The sequence below is a fragment of the Oryzias latipes genome, chromosome 6, assembly GCF_002234675.1.
Source record: "Oryzias latipes chromosome 6, ASM223467v1".
Taxonomy (NCBI): domain Eukaryota; kingdom Metazoa; phylum Chordata; class Actinopteri; order Beloniformes; family Adrianichthyidae; genus Oryzias; species Oryzias latipes.
In genome coordinates, this window is record NC_019864.2 from 28085579 (window position 1) to 28110803 (window position 25225).

The 25225-nt window shown below is 40.2% G+C and overlaps 2 protein-coding genes across 6 annotated transcripts; both read left to right on the forward strand.

The window, feature by feature from the left end:
- The first annotated feature begins 232 nt into the window (after positions 1-232).
- Positions 233-15976, forward strand: LOC105354271 (fibrous sheath CABYR-binding protein-like). Of its 5 annotated transcripts, none has more exons than XR_002873428.1 (21): positions 233-395; positions 1534-1609; positions 1685-1709; positions 1786-1831; positions 1902-2007; positions 2524-2543; positions 2623-2728; positions 3291-3315; positions 3442-3535; positions 3656-3762; positions 3847-3910; positions 5446-5521; positions 5660-5684; positions 7136-7448; positions 8177-8326; positions 8408-8467; positions 12177-12244; positions 12340-12491; positions 12898-12928; positions 13230-13944; positions 14858-14964. XR_002873428.1 is itself a non-coding variant. In XM_023956055.1 (21 exons), the coding sequence occupies exons 2-21, from the start codon at positions 1535-1537 to the stop codon at positions 15317-15319; spliced, it is 1719 nt and encodes a 572-aa protein (XP_023811823.1). In that variant the 5' UTR covers positions 237-395; position 1534; the 3' UTR covers positions 15320-15976. The 5 variants fall into 5 exon arrangements, 2 of the variants coding, with proteins under 2 accessions (XP_023811822.1, XP_023811823.1); XR_002873427.1 differs by having other exon boundaries at positions 234-395; positions 1340-1609; positions 2521-2543; XR_002873426.1 differs by having other exon boundaries at positions 235-395; positions 2521-2543.
- A 415-nt stretch (positions 15977-16391) lies between these two features.
- Positions 16392-24762, forward strand: LOC101157535 (cyclic nucleotide-gated cation channel beta-1). The gene is made up of 16 exons (XM_023956053.1): positions 16392-16484; positions 16564-16718; positions 17269-17484; positions 18269-18477; positions 18591-18641; positions 18719-18805; positions 18878-18942; positions 19635-19757; positions 20248-20389; positions 20933-21092; positions 21166-21263; positions 21348-21431; positions 21543-21661; positions 23152-23298; positions 23404-23602; positions 23683-24762. The coding sequence occupies exons 2-16, from the start codon at positions 16607-16609 to the stop codon at positions 23908-23910; spliced, it is 2040 nt and encodes a 679-aa protein (XP_023811821.1). The 5' UTR covers positions 16392-16484; positions 16564-16606; the 3' UTR covers positions 23911-24762.
- Positions 24763-25225: the final 463 nt, after the last annotated feature.

Genomic DNA, 25225 nt, shown 5'->3' on the forward strand with positions numbered 1-25225 from the left:
TTTTATAAAAATATGTTTCCAAAATGTGCTCAACTGTTTTGTTAAAGGTGAATCTGTATTCCTCACTTGTTCATCTAGGTTTCATTTGTAAAAATTTTAGGATTCTGCACATCTGGTCCAGTGTAGATCAGGTTCAAGACCAACACTGAGCATCAGGGATTTTCCTGTCTGGTCTGATCATTTGTTTCCTGTCGGTTTCACTTTTCAGGATGTGTTTCTTCAAAGTTAATCTGCGGTTGCTCTCAGTACAGAGTTCTGCCCTGACCTTCAGATGCTGCAGGTTAATCCCGTTAGCTCCAAGCAGCGGCCGGGGAAATCTCTGCAGATCTGTGCTGGTCGTGCCGCACTCTGGATCTCTACGGCACCGGCATGCAGAACCTTTGCTAGGAACACAGGTAAGAGGAACAGATTTGAGCGGAGTCTTTATAAAAACCAAAACTAGCAGCTAATTTAAGGTCGGTGGAGTTGTTTATGCTCTAGTTTGCTGTTTGAGGAGGATGTCAGCAGGTCTGATTTCTAATCACTTTATAGAAGCTTCACAAAAGTAATAAAAACAAAGGTCCTTAAAAGATCTGATTAGATCGTTTACTTCTGACTGAAATACATCATTTTAGATGGAAGGATGGGTCAGGCCTTGATCTGGATCTTAAGCACTGAGAAGAAATGTAGATTAGTGGGGGGGAAGAGGTCCACGACCTAATCCAATCCCACAAACGTGAGATTAGGCCACCAGGAAGCCACTCTGATCTCTGCTGACATGAAAGGCATGTCAGGAGTCACAAACAGGTCACCTTTTTAATAAAATTACATCTTTCATGAGGAAATTCTACACAGGCGAAAGAATAAAGAAACTGCGCCACTTTTGATTTTCTTGAACTCATGTTTTCCGATTTCTCTCTTAAAAATAATCCAGCAAAAAAAAGAAAGCAGACATGAAAGTGCTGTGAATAATTTCCAACTCTGCAAACTGGATGACCTATTTACAAATTCTGATGCGGTTAATGACGTCCAAACCTTGGCTGAGCCGTGTGCCTCGGAGCTGACCTCTGCAGGGGGGCGGAAGCTGCAGGGCCTCCTGCAGGCTTATTGGCTCTTTGCCTTTTTCACTAACGGGATTATCACGATGGGATGATGGCCTGTCAAAGAGGATCATAGAGTTTAGATTAGCCGTCTCTTTGTCTGTTGGTGGGTGGGTAAAATGTCTTTATCTGCTTAGATTGCAGCCTCTCTGTGCACACAGACCGACACCAAAGTCTGCAATTAGGGTGGCCTCCAGCTCTCTCTGTGGTATGAGTAACACTATCCAGATGCTTCCTTATTTTGCAAAGTATAATTTCAGGTTGGTCCAAACATTTCAGAGATGACTGCAGACAGTAGAAGCAGGCGACACCTGTCCACCAGTGAAGGACCCTCGGCCCAAGCCATGAAGGGTCTGCTTTGACGCTAGAAAACGATGCGTCACGGCCATCAGGAAAACCAACGATGGGCCATGAAGGGCTTTTGAGAGGATGACCGTGTGTGTTTGATCAACAGGATGTTTAACTGGGTGGTGAAAGTGGTTCCTCAACCTGCTGCAGGCCCTGAAGAGGCTGCCAAGACCTCTGCCGTGGTACGCCAACACACACTCATGTTCACATGCAACCCACGCTTGTAGGGTAATCACCTCTCACTCTTCAAATTACAGCACCAAGCTCCAAAGAACAAAGAAGGTGAGGATCACCTGCTACGTCCTTGATGCTGTTGGTGCTTCATCTTCTGTTTGTGAATTTTTTTCTGTCTTTATAGTGAAGAGTGCGGTTCTGAAAACATCGGAGGAGGTTTCGGAAGAGGGGTAATCTGTTTCCTCAGGGTTTCTCCTCATCTGTGTTAGCTTTCATGCTCACACTTCACCTCCTCCACAGCCAGGTGCAGGCTGGAGTGATGGGCTGGTTGTCCAATGGGTTCTCCAGCGCCCTGCCGCAGCCCCCCGGTACAGGCCGCCTCAGCCGGGCCAATTCCGACGCCAGGGTGAGTCCAAAGAGGAGGACCGATTGGAGCAAATGAGCATGAAGTTCCTGTGAATCTGTCACAATGCATGGAAGCAACTCGCAGGTTTCCTTTAAAACTCAAAGGGAACATTAAAATTGTATGCAGAACGCAAAAATAATAGCCTTAACATATAGTGGAAAACAATATTTTTTGTCCAAGTAATTTAGGACATGAGATCAACTCTTTTATATCCTAACATGGAGAAATTAAATTGTTTCAAGAGCTCGGGCATTAGGTGCAAAAAAGAACATTTGAAATGTGCAAAAAATTCAAGGTGAAGGAAAATTAACTAGAATAAAATTGTACAACTCCAAAAAATCTCTTATTCTAGACATTATACAAGCATAGCCAGAAATGCATCAGTGCATTAAATGTTTCATCATCGTTATTTGCATCTGTAGACTAAACCTGTGAGATCACTCCTTCTTTACTGAGAAAGAGAAAGAATTTGACATGCCACTTTGTTAATGCTTTCTGTTTTTATCCAAACAGCAGCCAGGAGACGATGCAGAAAGGTAATTTTATATTTGATGTTTATTAAATGCAGATCTCAACAAAATACTCCATAAATAAGTTATTCTGGTTCCCTCCCAGATCTGGAGTCATCAGTTGGGTCACTCAAGGTCTGACAAAAGTTCTGCCTCAACCTGATGCGAAATACAAAGAAGAGGAAACCAAAAACCCTGAAGAACACACCGAGGTCAGAGTTTTATCATACACGAGTACACCATAACACACTGCAATGAATGTTTTAGTCAAATGAAATCAGAACCTGCTTGAACTGTGCACTTTACTGTGGTCCTTTCTTTCATATTTATCATTATTTCTTCTGTCTTTTAACAATTTTATTACTAATTAATTCATAATAATTCCTACTAAATAAATTCCTGTTTTCAGTGACCAAATGATGCACTGATCTATCTGCCTGTCTGTCTGTCTGTCTGTCTGTCTGTCTGTCTGTCTGTCTGTCTGACTCTTAGTCTCTTTGGTTTTAAGGTACTCATAAAATAAATCATGTGTCAGGATTAGGCCCGTTAAGGCATTTACAAAGGGAGGGGGGCTTATCCAGTTTAAATTCCCTCCATTAACTTAATTACATTACTAACGAGGCTTTACTGATCATCGGGGTTGCAGCTCTGAGGATCAAACGAAAACTTTGAAAAAAAACAGAAGTTCCTTCAAACCGGATGTTTTCCAGCAATTTTAGGACAAATAAAAAAAGTTTAACTTTGCAACGTTTCCTCTTTTTTTTGCTCTTACAGGTCTATGAGGTGGCAACAATGCCAGGTATGCTTTAAACAGATGAAGAGTTTCCTTAAAAATCATTAAAAATATCAAATTGATACAACTTCACTGTGATTTTAAGGGTTTTAAATGCTGCTGCCTTTGAGGTTATTTGCTTCCGTTCTCCAGATTATGACCCCCTTCCTCATATTCCTGTGGTGGAGATGATATCAGAGGATGAAGCATCTGAAGTGGAGAGTTTGACTCCTCAGTTTCCACCCAAGTGAGTTTCTCACTGCACGGCAGTCTAACCCTTTACGATGTTTGAGCTTCATTTCACCAGGTTCAGGTGAGCCAAATGTGAGCTAAAGTGTCTCATGTTGGAGTGTCTCCTTTGTTGCAGAGTGGTCAACTGGATAAAGCAGATAATCCCTCAGCCGGTGATACTGCCCCCTGGTGCCGTCCCGTCTGAACCACCGGCTAAAGTGTCCCGCTCTTCTCTAGACAAAAGTACACTGATAAATATTTTCAGGGACGGATTGCTCTGTTGTGTCTGTGTTTCACAGTTGTTGGGGGGCGTTTCTTTCATTGCAGTTCTGTCTCCTCCACCTGAATCTCTCAGTGGAATCTCACTGGACACAGACAATAAGCCCTCAGGGTAAGTGTGGATCAACCGCCTTCTTCTAACCCCACAATACACAATTTTTTCACATTTTTAGTAACCATAAACATTCTCCATTTTCTTGACATATTCCCTACTAATTTCCATTTGTTTCACTTTATTTTTCCACGGAAGGCTATAATTTTCAGAAAACTTTTCCAACACATTCTAAGATCCTAACATGACCAATGCGTGTTTTATTCCAACATGTTCTATTGGTCCAAAGATGATCTTAATTGATTTTAAAAACATCTCTACATGGATCGTAAAAGCTGCTGTTTGTTCGAACCCACGTTTTCCAAACATACAAACAAAAACAAAAAAATCTCAGAGGCTGAAACCTTTAAAAAAGGACTGCAGAGGACTGGAAGGTTTAGATGGCTTCGTGTCACACACCGACTACATACATTTTGCGCATTTTCCACGTATAAAATCTCAGTCTTCCGTGATACATGCGTGATTTGCGTCATTCATAAGTGTTTCTTGCTTTCGTCATTCGGCGATGTGCGCAGATGTCTGTTGAGGGTTTTGGCCGACGGGTCTTTACATGAATTTGGTTTTCAGCTGTTCCACATTTTTGGTTGGTATAGAAGTACGCATTTTACGTGTATTTTATGTAGTTTATACTCATTTATTAGGTAAACTTCACGTTTTGCCAGATGCTACGGGTATTTGTGGCTTTCCACAACCATTCCACGTATGTCTAATGAACTTTTCACGCATGTACCACCGATGTCTGACTTTTATATCACGTATATAAAGGCACAATCACGTTAAAAGTATGTAATTGGTGAATGAATCACCACAAAAATTGCATATTACCAGCGGAATATTCACACACAGTCCATCTTCTATGTTGATTTATTTGTTCTTTGTGTGCTTTATTCATACTTCTTGTGGTTTTAACGTGGTTCATTTCGGATAGCTCAGTGAAAATGTCACATTAAGACCACACCTTTTCTTACTTTTTCTATGTATATTTACATATGACCAGTTGTCATCCGTGCAATATGCACAAAAGCCTAGGTCTTTAGGCAAGACCCTCCACGCCACTACCTATTTATGTAGCCCCAAGTGGGCCCAGGTCTGGGTCTCCCTGTGCCGGTCCCCAGCCCGGAGAAAATACAGGGCTGTCAGGAATCTCTGTGACTCAGTGAAAGCTGATTCGAAAAAATGAACAACAACTTGCAAGGAGTACAGAGAATGACTACATTCAAGTCTACAAAGGCTTCAGTTTTCCTACCACTGGGTCAGCTCAGACTTGTCCAAAGGCGTATCCGTTCTGTAGGTATCTTGCACCGGTTCTGAGCGTGATTGGAGGTTGGCGCATGTTTGTCTTCGCAGCAGAGGATGTAGATTAACAAGAGCATGCATCCTGATCCAGTACAATGGTGCTTGGTGTTTAGTGCTTTTATCACTTATGATTTGATATAAAAATACAGTATTGAAACAAAAAACTCAGAAGTAATAATAATAACAACACAAATGAACAAAATCGTCCTTCTGCCATCCTCCATGTGGTTTCTCTGCAGAGTGGTGGACTGGTTTGTGTCAGGACTTGGTCTGAAGATGCCTCAGCTTGTACTTCCATCCAAAGATGAAGCAGAGGTAAAATATATATATATATATATATATATATATATATATATATATATATATATATATATATATATATATATGTCTAAATACCTTCATTCATTTTTCCTTATCTTGTAAATTTTTTCTTTTTTTTTAAATTCCATTTAGGCTTCAGCTGAAGTCCTGAAAAAAGGTGAGTGTATTTTTTTTTACTCTCCTGTATGTAAACAATGCCACAGTTCACTCAAATGGTTCCTTTCTTTTTTTTTAATTCTGACTTTTGGCCTTGTTTTATTTCAGTTTGTCCCCCTTTTTTCTTATCAAATATCTAAAGTTTTTCACCAATGCTGCCTGTTGCAGCGTTCTCTCATTCTCTCCTCCATAGTTTAGGGGTTATGGTGGGACGCTCGGAGCCTAACTCAGTGCCTCTTCTCCTTCTGTTTCAGGGGGGAAGTCGCTGCGAGCCCCTTAAACAGCAGGAGAAGATGACCTGGGGAAGGGGGGTTGGGGGTCTTTATTTCATGCAGATAGACATAAATAGTTTCCAGAATACAGTTTGACCATGTGCAGCTCAGCGGGAATGCTTTAGGCAGCTGTACAAGGAAAGAAAAACCTAAAAACTTAATTTCAACTCACCTGGCTGTACTTTGTACTGGCTTTGAATGTAACCTGATGTTTTCACTTCAAATGAAATTTTTTTTTACTTTTGGGGAGCCAAACTGTGATTTTGTTCCTGATGAATTTGCACATTTTCTGCTTCATGCAGAAGCTACATTTAGTTGAAAACACAAACGATTGAAGACAACATATGTTCTTATTTTCAAAGCTAAAGTACACTTTCATGTCCTCGGGTAAAAGCTTTCACCTAAAAACTCTGCTTTCATTTGTTTATTTCAACTATGCTTAAATGGCAGCTATGTTATATTTGATGATCACTTTTATGCAAAAAGATTGTATTTGTGTGTGTGTCCAGAATTCAAATATTCTGGAAAAGAAATTGTTCTAATTTTCAGCATACAGTTTTGTAATATTTTTAGTGTTTTGAGACATTTGGGTCCAAATCACCGTTTTTATATAAGAGCCTTGGTGTGATTATTATTTATGGACACTTACAAGAGATGCAGGAAATTGAAAAGCTGATTTTGATCCATCTGAACAGTGAAGTGGGGCCTGTAGATGTGCAGTACTTTGGTCATAAACTCTTTTCCTCTTTGCCAGGGAAAACCTTTTTTTTGTGTAGAGATTATGGTAAACATGAAAAAAAAATAAAGGTTCAGTGTGTGACTTGTGTGGTTTTTCTTACTTTCATCAACAGTTATGCAGATTCATGTTCAGCTGTGCGCACATCTGCAAAATCTGCATTTTTAAACTAAACAATACATGCAAAACAGTTTAAAAAAAAGGAAAAAATCAAGACACAGTAATGACTTAAAGTCCAAACCTCCTTGATCAAAATGACCATTTTGGTAGAATCTCAAAGTTTATACAGAAGGTTTTTTTTTTTTTTACCACTAATCGTCTGGTTGTTTTTAGATAAGCAATGACTTTTTGTTCCATCTTTAATAAATAATCTTAGTATTTGCACATTTCTACACCAATGTATACCTTTTTTCCCACACACTCACCCTTCCCACCTTCTCCTAGCGTCATCCAAGCTCAACCCCGACATGGTATTAGAAGATCTGGAGTCGGACAACGAGGTCCAGCAAAAACACGAGGATCAAATCAAAGCTGCTTCCATGAGTCCATCAACGACCACACAACCGCCGCAGCGTGAAGAGGCGCCACAAAAGCAGCTCAACTCTTCCATGACGTCTCAGAAGTCTGAAGCACCAACGGACAACGTGGAGAAAGGGTCTCAGGAGGACGCAGAGACCCAAACGGGACGCTGGACGCCGTTTATCGAAAACATCAAGAAGGAGGCTGAGGACGTTGCCTTGGCAACCATGGAGGAACGGTAAGAAAGGTGGAAAATCACAGATTTCCCTGTAAAAAAAAAAAAAGCTATTGAAGGATTTTCTGAAACCTCTAGTCTAAACAAAAGTTTGATTGACAGAATTTTGGACTATCAAGCTCACGGTTTTACAATGAATGTAACCTGATCCATACTTTTGTGTGAGAAATCTAAACTTTTTTTCATATATATAATCAGTAAAAACCTGACTACTGCAGCCATGAACATCTTTGAGAAAAGATTTTATTTAAAGTTTTAACATAATATATGTCAGTGTTTTTTATACTTTACATCCGATGGAATAAAATCAAACTGTTTTAAATTGTAGTTACACAAATAAAAGGGTAAAGAGTTAAGTATCTTGCTATCTAATTAAAATCTGAAAAAAGATTTGAATTGACCCCCACATGGAAATAAATGAAGATACATTTTTGATTTCAGAATAAGACAACATCAGATTTAAAGTGAAGTACTTGTTTTGTTTTTAGAACCAAAAAGTTTTTTTTTTATCTTTTAGTGTGATAGGGAAGTTTAAACTTTAAAACTCTCACTTTGTAAACACATAACCCAACGAAAAGCAAACAAAAGCATAAAAACATTGAATTTGACTAAAAATTAAATCGTGTAATGTAACTGACCAGTCTATAGTACAACACTTAACTTGGGTCGTGGATTCTGAATTAAGTAATGTAACACTTTCCAATAGTATCTTTTCCAAATGTGCTTTTTAGTTTGCTGCAGGAACGGATAGAAATGACCCGTCTGGCTGAGGAGGTGGCGAGGCATACGGCTGAGATGGCCGTCAGGCAGATGGCCAGCGAAGGAACCTCCATTAAACTTTCACTGGAGAGTCAAGAACTTCTGGAAGAGCCAGAGGCCGAGTAATTGCTCCAGATGTTCGGCATTTATCACTGAGAACCTCTATAAGATGTTGTGTGATGCAGAATATTCACTGTTGACAGGTTACCGGAGCCACAGGAGGAGGAGGAGGAGGAGGAGGAGCAGCAGAAGGAGGTCACTGGGTAAGAATGCAGACAGTAACCTGTGTTAAAAACTTAACAAAGGTCTCAGTGATTTATTTTTTCAATTAAAAATGTTTCATCTTTTCATCCTTGTTAGAAGATTATAGAGTTTTTTTTTCAGTGACTCTATGTAGCTTATTTCTGTCATGGGGGTATCAGGATGACCCAGATGCAGGACCAGAAGACAGTGAGAACTAAAAGTATTTAATGACAAAAAGCGCCATCGATGGGAAAAACCCAGAACGACACAGAGCAAAAACCCAGAATACAAAATGATCTAGAAGAGCTAGAGTTAGAATTAAACAAGCTACACTTGACTACAGCTCAAACAAATTAACCGAAAGTGCAGGCAGCTGTGTGCCACTCCATGGAGGCTCACCAGGGAGAGGCGGAGTCAACCTGCACAGAGAAACACAAGAATGAGGAAGGCAAAAAACAGACTGACACTGTCAATTTCACAACAGAAAACATGCTAAACTATAACAATAATATAATAATAATAATATTCATAAGATTAACAAAGAGCAGCTTAAAATTATTCAGGTAAAACTTGCTAAACTGAACTCAAAAATACGGATAAAAAAATGTTTTGATGTGATGTTTATATGTCAGACACAGATAAAGTATAACTTTCTAATACAAATACAGAACCAAAAGGTATATATTTTTTAAAATAAATTACTTTATAAATTAATTTAGACTTTTCTCAAAGAAATTCAATACCCGAAGCAAATGACCATCAAGTAATTGAGTAAAATTTATTCAACCTAATTTCTTATGTCTATCCAACTCTATATTTTTTTACCACTAAAATTTATATACTGTATTTATCTAACTAAATGTAATATTACTCCAATTCAATTAAAGTTTTTCCAACTTAATTTATTGTAATTCTTGAACTCTCATATTAAATTTGAGCCTGGAGATATTCTCATTTTTTTAACAATAAAATGAATGAAACAAACTAACCTTCAACTAAACCTTCTCCAGACCAGGTTATGTTCAGAGCATGAGTTGCAATGACAACTTGACATACCCTGAAACATACCTCCATTTTTGGAACCAAAAGCTGAGGTTATCAACTTCCTTTGCCTCAAACCTACCGTGGGAGCTAGCATAACCTGCTTTCTGGAATACCCCCCAGAGCACGGTATAGGCCCTTTAACTTCTGCTGTCCTATGGGGTCAAGATGACCATTGACGTGTTCTCCCTACCATGACAAAGGTGGATAAAGGTGGAAAGATTTCCTGTAATCCATGGACACCATTGAAGATCACAAATCATTGAAGAAAAAAGGTTCAGCGCACTGTCTAGTGGGTCCAGATGACCCAATTCCCAATGTTAAAGTGTCTAGGATGGCACAAGGGTTAACAAACAATTAGTAAAAATGATCAAATTACTACCAGATTTTTTTATTAAAGTGATAATGTCAGAAAACATGGAATAAAACAAACAGAAACAGATCACACCGACAGACAAGAGCAAAAAAAAATCCCACAAAAATAGAGACAAAATAAAATGTCACCACTTTGGCCATAATTACAAAATAGATCATTGGAAATAAACCCACAGGACTTTACACATTTACACAACGACAACAAAAAGTTACTTTGAGACAGAGTGTTTCTTTGTACTGGATCCTAATCCACTGGGTTCTTTGCTGCACGCTGTCTCAGCAGCATCTCCATGGTGCTTCATAGCAACCACAGCTTCCTTGGCAACGGCTGGCTCTTACCCCTTCTCCTCCTCCCCCACCCTCTTTCCCTCCTCTCAACTGTTCCCACGGTAACAAAGCTGCTTGATACAGCTGTTCAGCACAGCAGGGAAAATCAGAGTCAGAGCGTTCTTGTGTTTGTTTTCCGGGGAATATACATTCGTTGTTCACATTCCTTATTCTTCCGGTTTGTGCTACTCCATCGGGAAGTTGGGCTCTTGTTTTTGTGATTTTTGCTCTTGTGGACATTTTGTGTCAGGAGTGTTGTCCATAAAAGGAGCGTTTACGATAAAGTAAGTGTGCACTGACAACATCAGATTAACGTACATCACCTGAAAAATGGATATTTTTACATTTAATCCAGTTTTTGATCATCCTCACAGGGATGATTTTATGTAAAGTAGTACCAAAGTCTGGTATGATAAATGTCACTACCTCGGTCTCAAATTTATGTTAAAAATATTTAGTATAAGGCAATATTACAGACACGAGGAAAACTGTTTTAACATCAGTGTTTATTATGGAAAAAAAACATGACAGGAACTGCAAAACATTGGAAAATAAAGGCTTCTAATCATGCAGTTGAAATCTAAAAATTGCCTTCATATTGTCATTTTTGAAAAAACAATAAAACAGCCCTGGACAAAAATAATGATATCGCTTTTGATAGTTAGTTGCACAATGTTTTAAAGGCAATCAATGCTTTTTTGTAACTGTCTGAGATGCTCAACAATTGTTTTAGGCCTGTACTGGTCCAGTTTTCACACATCTTATGGTCGGCTTTCCTTAAATGACCTTTTTCAGCTTCTTTCACTAATTGTTTTTTTGCAGAATTTAGATCGGAACACCCAGAAGAACATTTCAGAGAAGCTCAATGTTTCAGCCATTCTTGGGCGGTTTTTGGTCTTTGGTCGCCCTGCGGCGGACTGCCAACCTGTCCAGGGTTTACCTAACAGTAACTCCAAAAGGGATAAAGCAGGTTAAGAAAAAGGATGGATGGTATTATGGGTTGTTATCATGACCTGCAGTTGGGTCTTTTAACGTTCGGATATTGGGGAGCACATTTGGCTGAACCTCTTCCTCATTGTCTTTTGGTGAACATTTGTAGAGTCCACATCTTCAGTCTGTCATTACTTTTTCATCTGAGAGCTTCATTACAAGTTTTCCTTTTCTTTTTTCAAAGTTCTGTGAAATTTACAATTGTGAACATGTGCAGCTGTGGTCACAAAACCATCACGTTTCAGAGATTAAAGTGGTATTTGTAGAGAGTTTTGTCATCTTAAAAAAAAAAAAAAACACCTGTGATGCTAATAAGAGGACACATCTGAGTTTATAAGGTCCACATAGTTCATCTGCCTCCAGTATTTTCCAGTCAGATCCTTAATTTTGTCCAGATATGTTTCAGTATTTGTTTAAAAAAACAAGTTTCTGTTAACCAGATATTCAAAAAGCTGCTCCTGGCTGTCTCTGGTTGATTTTTAGTCCTTTCTTTTATTTAATTTTTCAATATTTTGGTTCTTTTAGTGTCTATTGTGGGGGTTTCTTCATCAAACTGTTTTGTTCATGTCTTTGATCCACACTTTGCGTGACCCCTGCAACCACACATAAAATCTCTTTTAAAAGTTCTGATTGACATTTTACCTGTTCGTTAGTCTGTTACCTTAATTACTCACTTAAAACCAACACATGTATAAGTACTGGGTAAAACGGAATGATTTTGACGTCATCTACTCATAGAAGTATTTCCCTGTCCTCCTCTATAGGGGTTTAACATTTTCCATCCAGATTATTCCATCATATTTTTTTAAATGACTTTTAGTTTCTAACCATGCAGAAATCCACCTGCCTTCAGTTGATCTGACAACTGCCTCTCGAATTCCCCCCAAAAATGCAAAGACAGTTTTTCCTTTGATCCAAATAATTTGATTTCTGGAGAAAAGCAGGTTCAGTCTTATAACCAGAGCCTCCTTGGTCTCGATCTGTTCATTCATGTAGAGACGAAGAAGGCCCCCCAACAGACGAGAAGAAAGTCGAGACAGAGGATTCTGTCATCAAAGAACCAGGTTTTGCAAAGCAGAACACACTGGATTGTCTTTGTAATTCACACAAAGTTTAATGTTTTTTTTTTTTTGAGTGTGTTCTCAACTTCTACGTCTAGAACCAGAAAAGGCCTCTGAGCCAGAACTTGAGCTGCTGCCAGAACCATCGACCCCAACCCAAGAAGCTGCTACCGAAGGTCAGCCTGTAACCCAGCAGCCACAGAGAGCAGAAGACGCTCAAGTCCCCAACACAGAGGAGGCTCATGAAAAAGTAAAGTGCACTGCAGTCCCACCACTTAAAGACCCACTCCGGTCATCTTTTGGTCTGTTTTGTAAAACCTTCCATAATTATTATTATGCAATTTTTGACCAAAATTTTAAAAAGACGTACACTGATCTGTTTGTCTGCGAGTGGATGCATCGGAATGGAGCGGAGCAGTGAACTCTACGTCACAAATATGATCTGTTTTTTTACTTGGAAATGCAATTTTTAGCTTTATTTTCATTAGAATTTTTCTCCATCCTCAAAAAAATGCCACAAGAACACGTTAACAAAACCAAAAACCATCGGAGTGGGTCTATAGTAAAGATGTTGTTTTTTTTTTAATTGGATTTTTGAAAAATCGACCAAAAAATGTTTCTGTTATTATTTTTTTACACTGTTGTACTTTTTTCAGGATGCTGAGGCTGCTGGTGACGACTGTGGCGGTATGTTAAATCTATTCCAGATCTCTGAGTCTTTGAAGCTCTTCTACTTTTACTCATTATTCAGAGAGCCTGATAACTTCCCACTAACAGACCTTTAAGGTTAAATCATGGCATCTGGGCTTCAAATCATCTTTGAAGCCCAGATGTCACGAGTCAGCTTTAAAAAAAACACCTTTCACAAATTACCTTCTAAATTATATAATTGTGTCTTCAAAAACATGATGGCTCAGAGTTGCTCTCGTCCTGCGGCCTTTTTTCTCATGCTTGACTTTCTTTGCTGATCAAACTGTCTTCCTTGTAGCTCCTGTCAGCTGCGATGCATTAAAGAGCTGCCTGATGCGCTTTCCTCTCACCTCTGAATGCTTCGGCAACATCAACGCATTCTTCAAAGAGAACGGCATCCCTCCTCCCAAAATACCTTCCATGCCTAAGCTGCCCACCCAACTTTCCGAAGTCACCAAGTACTTACCCACCCTGCCTCCTGAGCTACGCCAAGAGTTTTCCCAGATCAGACTAACACAGGTACCCAGGAGCATCGCCCAAACTCTGACTGAGCTTTTGCCCAAAAACCAGGAGGGATCCGGGGGTCCCAGTCTGTCCGACTTGTCCCAGAGGCTTTCAGATCTGCCACAGAAGCTTTCTCAGTTTCCCAGCCGGACACAGCAGTACTTTGTAAACGTCAAGAACCGCCTCAACAGCCTTTTACCGCAAGATGCCTAAGAAACAAAAACAGAAGAAAGACGAAAACCAGCACGATGTAGAACTGAACCGGCTTGTGCGATCCTCCCCTCTGCCTCCCCCTCATCATCCTCACCTGCGCTCCCGCTCCCCATCTCCATCCTCGCCTCATGGTAGCACCATGGAGTTGCCTAACGTGCCTTCCTATCCGCGCCTCCCGCCCATCATCAGCTCGCCATCAAAGCACCTCAGCTCCCCGCCTTGGCAGCTGTCTGGCCACTCCAACCCAGCATTCTTCATCGAAGATGACTCAGATTTTTCAGCCGTAAGCCCGGCAGGTGAATCCAGAATACTGCAGCCAGTTGAATGTTTTTCTTGTTGGTGTGAGAGCAAACACAATCTGAAATCCAACAGGTTTTATTTTTGGATAAATTGCAAAAATCCTTTTCTGGAAGTTTGAATTCAGATATTGGTGTTGCGTTGTCTTGTTTTTCATTTATTAGAGAACATCAGTCATTGAATGCAACGTTAGGGCTTTGCAGACTGGTGGACGGAGAGAAGATAAAAAAACACTTTTTAAAAAATTCTGCAGGATGTGTGACACTGAAAACACCGCATAGCCTATTCTCTGTCAATCATCTTACTAATCCTGCAGGAATCAAATTTACTTTTGCCAAATACTCTAAATAGGGCGTAGACATTTTCGCCACCCCAAGGCAAACAAAAAAATTAATAAAATGGTTGGAATGAAGGTAAAATCAATAGAAAAATAAGAGATTTTTTTATGCAGTTCCAACCAGGGTGTCAGGGGCAGAAGGGGGCAGCAAAGGCGAGGGTGGGTAGTGCTTGTAGGTCGTACAATGCCGCTTCCTGCTTTTTTAAAATTTGTCTTCAGTTGTGGCATAAATACAAACTTTCATTTGGTTTTGGACACAATTATTATACAGTAAAAAAAACACTTTTGCTGTTTTCTTGATTTTATTTTTGTCTTGTTTTTAACACAAAAATACACATATGTGAGCGCATACTTGATGCTGCATTAATTAAAAGCACACAGAGCTGATTTAGAGAGGCATGGTCAGATGATAAACACCAGTCCTCAGCTCACAGATGGATCGTATTGCATCCGAGCAGTTCCTGCTTAATCTCTCCGTCTCCATGCCTGTTTCTACCTGCACCTCCTCGTCATCTGCAGCACAGCTTCAGGTAAAGGTTAGACGTGTTGGCATCTAACACTTCTCATGATTTCAGAGAGCCTCCGTCCCGCTGTCAACGTAGAGGATGTGGATCACGAGAAAGCAGGAGGAGGGGCGGAGAAAACTGACGCCTCCCAGACCCCTGCCCTGCAGGACCCCAAACTCACCACCCTCACCGTCCCCGTGAACCCCTCAGGCGGTCGGCAGAGGTGAGCAGCTGCAGCCTTCGGAAACAAGCCGCTTCCAGTGGATCTTTAGGGAAGAGAATTGTCGTCTGAAGCCGCAAAATCAGTGTTGCTGGATTTTGGGAAGTTTTCTGTCCGAGCCAGGGCCATATGGTTTTAAAATTGGTAAAGTAGGATATAAATAACTAAACAGCTGTTGGCTGGCTGTTGAAATGAATGTTATTTTGTTCTCTCACTCAAAGGAAATCTAAGCTCCCACTCCATCAGGATCCAAAACCTTTCTGATCTCTTTCTCTCTTCTCATGCTTCACAGTAAAGGAGACAAAGAGTAAGAAAACTGCATGCGTTCTCTGAGTTTCCTTTGCTCGTCTGGAACAGTGTGCTTCTCTCCTGTCATTCTGTAGATGCACATTTGCATAGCACGCATGCATTCATGGCAATAATCTTCACAGCATAAACAAATGAAACGTCCATTCACTCATTGCAGCTGCAGTGTTTCAATTAAAACAATCTAACTGATAATAAAGATTATTTCTCATAATCTAAAAAAAGGAAAATCCTGTATTTTTAAATGTTGACATATAAGACACTACATCAATAAAAAGATATCCTTAATGCGGTTCCTTTTATGTTGCTTTCTCCCATTTGTCTTTTATTTCTCACAATCTGCTGTCTGTTTTGTTCTGTCCTGCACAAACTGTTTAAGTAAAAAGTAAGAACATTTTGTTCTTTTTTATCAAATTTTGGATATGTTTATTTACTTAAAGAGCTGCCAAAAAATGTGCAACCCTCCTCCCAAATCCTCAAAATCTGTTTCTGCAGAATGCAAACACTTTCTTGCATGAAATTGTGTGATGATATTTTGCTTCTTTTGTGTTTCTTTACGTTGTAATGTTGTTCACTTTTATTTGGCTTTGTGCTTTTGGCTGCTCTGTCATTGTTTACACTTCATGTTTTAGCAAAAGTCAATAAAAAAAAACTGCATCCCAGCCTTTGAATCATCTCTGTGTCTGCTGAGAGTGTTCTTGTTGATTTTTTTTTGATCACTTTTTGCTGCCTGGATTAACATCGTGTTTTCCCCAACACACACTAACTCTGATCTGACGCCTCACAACGTTGGTGGGAGGAGTCGCAGGAGTATCTGGACTAAGATGTAAGAAATCCACCGGTCTGCGCCCACTTCTTCATCCAGTGCAATGTCCAGACTTCCTTCAGTTTTACACCTTCTTCAACTTCTAAGCAGTTATACATATATATATTTAGAGAATAATTCACATCTCACTCTGCATTAACCTTTAAAAAAAGCATCTATGTTGATGAATCACTGTCAGTTATAGTCAAAAAAACATAAAAGAACCTCAACCTGAGGCAGTGATGATGTGGTGTCTGCTCCAACAGCAAGCTGCTCCATTCTCAAAGTGAGGATGACGATGAAGAGGTAAACATCCCTGTGAGAGCGTGGCCCAGCCAGTCCAGCCTGCACAGCACAGATGACATGTGAGCATGGGATGCACGGTTAGGAAACCAAGAGAAATCGAGCTTGGGACGCCTCGTGATTTCAAACTCTCTCTCCAAGCCTCAGGGAGCGTCCGTCCTCCTCTGCCAGCCAGACCAGCGCCATGGTCAGCGAGCGACTTCAAGAGCTTGTGAAGATGTTCAAAGAGAGGACAGAGAAGGCCAAAGAGAAACTCATCGACCCCGACAGCTCGGATGAAGACAGCATCATCACCTGTGAGTCGACGTGCTTCAAAAAGATGAAGAAACAGGAGCATTCACAAGAACATATCAATCTGCGAATGGATAGGCAACAGAGAGGAGATGTAAGAGAATTTTTACTCCATAATAATGTATTACCCCACAAGTGCCATGAGAACGTCTTGACTTAGTCAAATAGGTATGTCCAAGCAGAGGTATCTTCTGTATGCGCCATCAACCTCATCTTCCTCATCTTCAGAGCCAAACCAGCAGAGTTCCTCAGCAGATGCTTTAGTCCCCAGAAGCTTTTCAGTGCAGCTCAGACATTAGTCGTTATCCAAGCTACTACAGGTTTTAACCTTTATTCATCTCATTTGCTGCCATTTATTGAGGAAAATCATGTTTTTCAAGGTGAGAAAACATCATAGTCAATGCAATTTAGGGAAAATCATGCAGTAAAGAGCAGCACATCTTCGGGGCATTCTGTTCTGGTTTCTAAAATCCACTTTCCTTAGAAAGATACAAAATGATCTAAAAGTAAAGCCTGCATCGTCTGTCTCTGAACCCCCTTTGCTTCTCGTCCCAGCTCCTCCTCAGCCGGACCCTGGAGCTCAAACAGTAGACAGAGAGGAAGTGGATAAGCAAGGAGGACCTTCAGGAGGAGAAAGAGGAGGGGAAATGGATGGCGATGATAAGGAGGAGGAGGAGGAAGAGTCCGGCCGATGCAGCAAACTGAGAACACCTCGGTGGATACGAGCTTGTATGAACGTCTGCCTCCCCGCCAGCATCGACCCCTTCACCAGTAAGACGTCACAGTTTTGCACTTTTGACAGGTTAAAGACTCCAATGAAAGTTTTGTTTTTTGGTGTTTTTGATGCATTTTTCTGATGAATTAGGCTTAAAATTGCATTTCTGAGTATTTCTTTATTCAAATCGTTGTAAATCAGCAACAGACAAAAAAAAGTCGTTTGGAAAAGAATGTATTTGTGATGCAAAAATGACGGTGGGCGGGGCCACAAGCTCCCTGCTCCGCTCCATTCTGATGCAGACAAAGAGATCCATGTACGTCTTCATTTTCCTCTTCTGAGCAGGAATCTGGCTCCAAAGGGATGAATATTCTCGCCGTTTTTCTTGCACCGGTGATGTTAGGTTGGGAAGTGTGTGGAGTTAGTGGAAAAACATGTAAACAGAGAGCTCTCATTCCAGGTTTCAAGCACACGGTTTTATTGAAATACTTTCAAAATAATACTTGTTTACATGTTTTTATTCAAAGGTAAATTTCTATAGAAACTTTAGGTCCTTCCACAGTTTTGAGTAAATATTTCTTTAGAAACATAAAACTCATTTAACTTCCTTTTAGATTTTAGAATACTGTCTTTTGAGGAAAACCGTTACACACCAGTCAGTTTGTCAGTGGTTACAAAACTCCAGGACCTCCTGAGAAGATCAGTGCGTCCCGGTTCATGATTGCAGCAGCAATTAGGCACAGCTGCACATTTTGGAAATGATATGATGACTACACGTGACAGCTAGTACAGTTCTATTCCCTCACCTTTTATTTCTTTCATTTCCCTTTTTCTTTTCAGATTTTATGTACGTCTTGTGGATGCTTTTGGTGTCTTTGGCTTGGAACTGGAACGTGTGGTTCATCCCGGTGCGCTGGGCCTTCCCCTACCAAACCCCCGACAATATCCTCTACTGGCTGCTGATCGACTACGTCTGTGACCTCATTTACATCCTGGACATCACAGTCTTTCAGCCTCGACTGCAGTTTGTGCGTGAAGGAGACATAGTGGTGAGTGGAGGGCTGATTGTTGGGCTGATCATCACTTTGCAGTGATGATCTCCTGGGGGGAAAAAAAAGTATTTCCATCATGGATGCATGTGGGTTTTGGGTTTTAACTGCAGAGCGACAAAAAGGAGATGAGAAAGAACTACATGAAAACCGTCCGCTTCAAGGTAAGTCGCTAAATAACCGTAGTCTGCCTGATGGTGGCGTCAAACCCACAGATGAAGACAAATCTTATTGTTTTCAGTTTGACATTGCGAGTCTTGTTCCCCTGGAGTTTTTTTACTTCAAAACTGGCATCAACCCTCTGCTGCGTTTACCCAGACTGCTGAAGGTGAGGCCGTCTCTAAGCATCCGCATATCCGTTGTCATTTATCTGCTCATTTATTTGCTCTCGCGTCTTCAGATCTACTCTTTTTTGGAGTTTAACGAGCGTTTGGAGGCCATCCTGACCAAAGCCTACATTTACAGGTCAGAAGCTTCTGTTTTATGACTTTTTTAAAGGAAATCAAACTTTGCTTATATAGCACTTTTAATATATATAACATAACCCAAAGTGCTTTACACCAAAACAAAACAAGGAACCCCTTAACTGATGGAGATAAAGGTTGAGCACATAGAAGGTTGGTTGGTGTAAATGCTAATACGTCCCTTCTGGGGATAGCTGCAAAGCCAGCCAGGTGCAGCATCGCAGGCGGACTCAGCAACACCACAGCAACGTGGCGATGCAGGTCCCCATCTAGCCCTTGTGCTATCTTGTGGGGTCAAAACGACCCCCCCCTTACATTGACGTGTTTTCCCTACCATGACAAAGGTGGATAAAGGTGGAAAGATTTCTTGTAATCCATGGACACCAGTGAAGATCACAAATCATTTAAGAAAAAGGTTTAGCGGACTGTCTAGTGGGGTCTAGATGACCCCACTCCCATTGTTAAAATGCCTTGAAAAGCACAATGGCTAGAGCTGCAGCGGCTGAACAGCAGCCGACCCGGAGGGAGAGAATCCAAGCTCTGGAAACAAAAATGAAAATAAAAAGTAGCCATAATTGGTAAAACATTTCAGCAATAAAAAATAAAATAAAATGATTCATTAATAATGCAGTGTAAAATCATTGCTGTGAAAATAACTATTAATAACCCCGGATTGTTCTCTGTGTGTTTCAGGGTGATCCGAACCACCACTTATCTGCTGTACTGCCTCCACTTTAATGCGTGTCTCTATCACTGGACGTCTGCCTTCATTGGACTGGGGTCCACCCAGTGGGTGTATAATGGGGATGGAAACGGGTCCGTGACAAACTGAACACATTTTCATTTTAACATTTCTGATCATCTACCTTTTTCCTGCTACCTTTTGGGTTTCCAAGTTGTGTTTTTATTTTGTTTTCCGGCCATCTTTTCTTTTTTTGTGTTGTTTCCTGTTTTTTCTTTTGTTTTGTGTTATTTCCATTGACTGTAAAAACAGCGGACGATTCGAGGCGTGACGTCACCCGTAGAAGATGCCTTACCTACAGCTCTCGCGAAATGAGGCCAAATCCCTCACCATTGCTCGCTGATGCGGGCGCCGCCGTGTTGAAACCAGTTGGCAGTGATCTGTCCGAGTCGCTCTGAGTCACCGTATCCATGGCAACTCAGACCAATCACTGTCAACGGGTTTCAACATGGCGTCGCCCATATCAGGAAGCAATGGTACTCCCCATTTGGGAACACGAGAAGGGAAGGGTTGAGCTGTCCATTTTTTTCACTTTCAATGGTTATTTCTTGTTTCTTCTCTCAGATACATTCGCTGTTACTACTTTGCTGTGAAAACTCTGATCAACATCGGAGGTGTGCCGGATCCCACCTCCCTGTCTGAGACGGTCTTCCAGCTCATCAACTATTTCATTGGAGTCTTTGTCTTTTCTATCATGATTGGTCAGGTACTCATTAAAATAAAAATATTCCATCAAATACGTCATTAAAATCAAAGGTTCCAGTCTGATGTAATTCTTTATTAATAGTTTGCAAAGTCTGCTAGAATTAGTTGATTCACAGCAATGTGAATAACGAAAAACTTCAAATGCAATATCAAGCTTAACTTTCTTCATATATGTCCACTATGATCAGAAAATTCCACATGAACATATTAAAAACACCTAGAATTTTCATTGGAGTCTTTAAAGAGTTTGGGAATTATTATAAAATTCATTTTTTTTATAAATGTCTTTTCTTTATTTTATGAATATACATTTATATATGTTTTACTTAGTTTACAGATTTGCCTTTGAAATCCCTATGACTAAAAAGGTTTTCCGTAACTAAAAGTAAATTAATCTTTAAAAGAAAATGTAAATGTGAATCAATATTTAATCATTAAATTAACTGAATTGTAAGCTTCTGAATAACAAGTTGATCCAATATTTTGGCTGTGAAACCTGAAGGATTTGTCTTTGCCTGCACGCTTCATCTCCTCTCTCTGGCAGATGCGGGATGTGGTCGGCGCGGCAACAGCAGCCCAAACCTACTACCGCACATGTGTGGACAACACCATCAAATACATGTCGTCCTACCGAATCCCCAGAGATGTCCAGAACCGGGTCAAGATGTGGTACAACTACACCTGGCAGTCACAAGGCATGCTGGGTAAGGAGGGCGTTTGCTCTGGCTCTGTGGAGCAGTCGGCACATGCTGAGTCATGCTTCTGTCTGTCACCCAGACGAACAGGAACTGCTGACTCAGCTTCCAGAAAAAATGCGTCTGGACATCGCCATAGATGTGAATTACTCCATTGTGAGCAAAGTCCCTCTGTTTCAGGTCAGAGTCCTTTCAAAGATCCTGAACAATTGTAAAAGATTGAAACTTTAAGGTTATTGAGGTCAACATTTGTCTTCATGGCAGGGTTGTGACAGACAGATGATTTTTGACATGCTGAAGAGCCTTCATTCTGTCGTCTACCTGCCAGGAGATTATGTCTGCAAAAAGGTGCGCTTTTTTTAAACAATACTGTACTTTTTTTAAAAATCTAAAACTCCGTTTCTTTTTGGTCCTCCGTTTCTTTTTGGTCCTCCGTTTCTTTTTTGTTGCTTTACTTAGGGGGAAGTAGGTCGGGAGATGTACATCATTAAAGCAGGGGAGGTGCAGGTGGTTGGAGGTCCTGATGGGAGGACGGTGTTCGCCACGCTCAGAGCAGGATCAGTCTTTGGAGAAATAAGGTAAAGATGTGCATCTGAATTAATAAAAACAACACTTTTGGGACTCATTTGGACCTAAATGCAACTTTTCTGTGTAATGTAGCACTCGTGTCCAATGATTCTGTCCAGCTGCTAACCCCCCGCCCCCCTACCAAAATAATGGGAATAATTATGATAAGGTAATGTAATATATAAATAATAATGGGAAGAGGCCACCATCTTGAGTTCCCCCCCCCCCCCCCCCCCCCCAAGATCTCCTTTTCTAACATTTTAAACTCCTCCTAGAACATCATTGGGAAGCTACTTGGGCAAAAAAAATGATATTATCATTTGTTGATTCTGGGCAGCGTTAGCATGGCGACCTCCCAAAAGTGGCGTTTTTCCCGTTGCTCTCATTTTTTACGGGAATTTTATGAAATGTAATACATACATCGTTAGTTCAAGCTGAATAAAAAAAACATGACAGGAATGTGGGCGTGGTTAACAAAAAACCCCTGTAACCAGGGAAATCCAAACATTTATTTTTGCAGATTCTTCTAATAATTACATAGTTCTGTTCATCACTCCCAGGCAAACAAAAAATAAAATGGTTGCTATGGAGATTAACCAACATAAAAGCCGCCATTTTGAAAATGTTACATGCTGCAGTGACCAGTACTGCAGGAGCAGGAGAGGAGAGTGGGGGGAGTGGGATGACTCGCGACTTTAATTTATAACTGAACCTTTAATCTGCATGACAAAAGTTACATCTACTTACTAAATTGAACTCCTGGATAAGTGATGAAGCACTTTCAAGTAAAAAAATCAATGTCCATGTGACTTTAAAAAAAGTTTGGTAATATCATAAAGATCATTATCATTAATATCAGAAAGATAGCCTTGTTTAACGTATTTGTTTTTAATCAATTTACAATATAATAGCTTCAAGAGATTTTATTTATTTATTGCTGAAAATCAATCTTTTCTCTCAATGTTAACACGTTTAAAGGACTCAGATTAACACATTTATTATCAGATTTACATTTTTTTTATTTAAACAAACATGAGTACAAAAAACTACTAATTGTTTTATTCCATTTACAAATCCAACACGGGGATTGAACTCATTATTCAGTTCTTGTCCATGCCCAGGGGTTCTGGTGAAGGAGGTTGGAGGCCTAAAGGGGCTTTTCTTTGCTATTTAGACTGGAAAGCACATTTAATGGTTGTGATGCTGTTGCGTGATGATGTAGACAAGGAAAACGAAAAGGGGCCAAACCCATAACCCTGAGGGACACCAGTGGTCTGGGCTTCTGAACTTCGTACTGACTGGTTAACGAGGTGGAGTCCAGTTTGTGTTCAGGGCTCTAATCACCAGCAACTTCCTGACAGAGGCAGTGAAAGTCAGAACACGAACCCCGATAAATCCCTCACGCTTTGAAAACAACACTGAAGCTCTGATTTCCTGCAACATTAACTTCAGCTTTGAAGCAAAACTGCTCACCCCTAACCACAGTGTCCTGTGATTGCAGTCTGCTAGCTGTGGGCGGTGTGAACAGGCGCACAGCCAATGTGATCGCTCACGGTTATGCAAATCTCTTTATCCTGGATAAAAAAGACCTGAACGAGATTTTGGTGCACTACCCTGAGTCCAAGAAACTGCTGCGCAAGAAAGCAAGGTGAAGGATTTCACTGTTTTTATTACAGTCACAGAGTGAAGAAGCTCCAGTGTTGTGTGGTTTGAGCTTTCAGCCAAAGTGTGACTTTACTGTGTGAACCTGCAGAAAGATGCTGAATAAGGGAAAGAAACCTGAAACCAAAGTAGAAGCTAAGGAAGCCCCTCAGGTGCCTGCGGCGCCTCTCAGACCAGAAACTCCCAAACTCCTCAGAGCAGCGCTTGAGATGGCAGAGAGATCCTCCAGGCTTAAAGGTGCCATGTTTAAAGTAAAAGAGAAGACAACTAAGTCCAGTCTTTCATTGCAGGTAAACACAAAAACATCACTGACAGACCACAAGAATTTTCTTTCAGCTACAGAAAGTTCTCTCATTTTTTGTTCTTCCAGCCATCTCGCTCCTCTTCTTTAGCCCCTCCATCCCCAACCGTGGGCTCTGGACCAGAGCGAGATGCAGACACGCCCACTTCCGTCTCTGCCAGCTCCTCGCCAACGCGCTCCACCTGCAGAGAGCCCACAGCGCCTCCGCCTGCAGCGCAGCTCCACGTCAACGCCACGGAGAAAGAGGACGCCAGTGAGGACGGGGTGGAGAAGGCGGACCAAGAAAATAACAGCTGAGGTTCCTGCAGTCCACGAGGAAACAATGAAACGATGGGCGTGAAGAGGAAGAAGAAGCTTGAAACTCAGAACCCAAAGAATTCTGTACAGAACAGGAAACTCAAAGCATAAGTAAACTAAAAGTAAATAAATCAATAAAACAAATAAAAAAAGAAGAAAGATTGGATTAAGTTGTGCTGGGAGGCACAATCAACTCTAATCGACTGTTTCAAAGCCATTGTCTTCTTTTTCTGCAGCAAACAAAACAAAAAAAGAACTGTAACGCTGCTTTTCTAATTGTTTACATATTTCTTAAAACCTCAAGTTTGCATTTTTCTTTCTAAATCCCCTGTAAATACCTGAGGAACATAGAATATTATTGTCATATCTTGTCACAACAATTGTTTTTTATCATATCTTTTAGACTGATTAAATTGCTTCTCTAAATATCGTCAACAAAAGGGATGTTTTACATAATGCAGCACTTACAAATCACTTTATAAAGTGTTGAACAAGAGTTCATGTGTAACTACTTTACAATATTTACATTAACAGTTTCTCCTGTTTTTTGGAGGTCAAATGTATATTTAATGTTTGCAGAAAAATATGTAATATAGAAATTATAATAGTCACAGCGTGTCTTTTTTTCTGCAAATAACCACAATTTAGAAACCCTTTTTTAATTCTTGTATTTATTTGGAGATGTAGAATTTGTAATCTGTAAATAGTCCTATATGTAATGCTATTTTTTTAGAATAAAAAGTGGTTCTGTGAGTTGTAGAGTTTGTAAACCACAGACATATCACAAAGCTGCAGGTTTACAATGGAAACATGGTTGTTCCCCCCAAATATAAAATCTAATTTGAACTAAAATTGTGCTTTTATTATTTTTTTTATTCTTGTAAAAAAAAAAAAAGTATATTTAAAAAATAAACTGATAGCTTTGTAACATCAAATTAAGGATATTTTACATGCAGGCACAACTTTCACTTAGACATATGTATTTTTACTTAAGGCTAAAACGGTTTACTGCACAATTTTGTCACCGACTTCATGGAAAATTCTAGTAGTAAGGGTGGGGGGGATAACAAAAGGTTTCCATTACCGTACATGAAAACCCATCAAACCAAAAATAGGTCAGGTTTGCCCTTGGGTGGTCTCAGCTGAAAAAAAACGGCCAAAAGAAAGCATAAAAACTCTTGTGAAGAGTGCTGCATACTAAATACTGATGTCTGATACCATTTGAAAACATTTTGGAGCAAAACAAAGGAGTTAAAGCTTCATCACCAATTCTGATCGCTAAATTTTTTTTAGTTTTTTTAAGGAAATCCCAAAT

Coding starts and splice junctions, on each gene's coding strand:
- LOC105354271 (XM_023956054.1), top strand. CDS start 1,535: ATGTTTAACTGGGTGGTGAAAGTGGTTCCTCAACCTGCTGCAGGCCCT. Junction 3,911..5,445: donor ACAGACAATAAGCCCTCAGG/GTAAGTGTGGAT, acceptor GTTTCTCTGCAG/AGTGGTGGACTGGTTTGTGT. Junction 12,245..12,339: donor TTCTGTCATCAAAGAACCAG/GTTTTGCAAAGC, acceptor TTCTACGTCTAG/AACCAGAAAAGGCCTCTGAG.
- LOC101157535 (XM_023956053.1), top strand. CDS start 16,607: ATGGTCAGCGAGCGACTTCAAGAGCTTGTGAAGATGTTCAAAGAGAGG. Junction 18,642..18,718: donor TGAAAACCGTCCGCTTCAAG/GTAAGTCGCTAA, acceptor TATTGTTTTCAG/TTTGACATTGCGAGTCTTGT. Junction 21,093..21,165: donor GCAGTCACAAGGCATGCTGG/GTAAGGAGGGCG, acceptor TCTGTCACCCAG/ACGAACAGGAACTGCTGACT.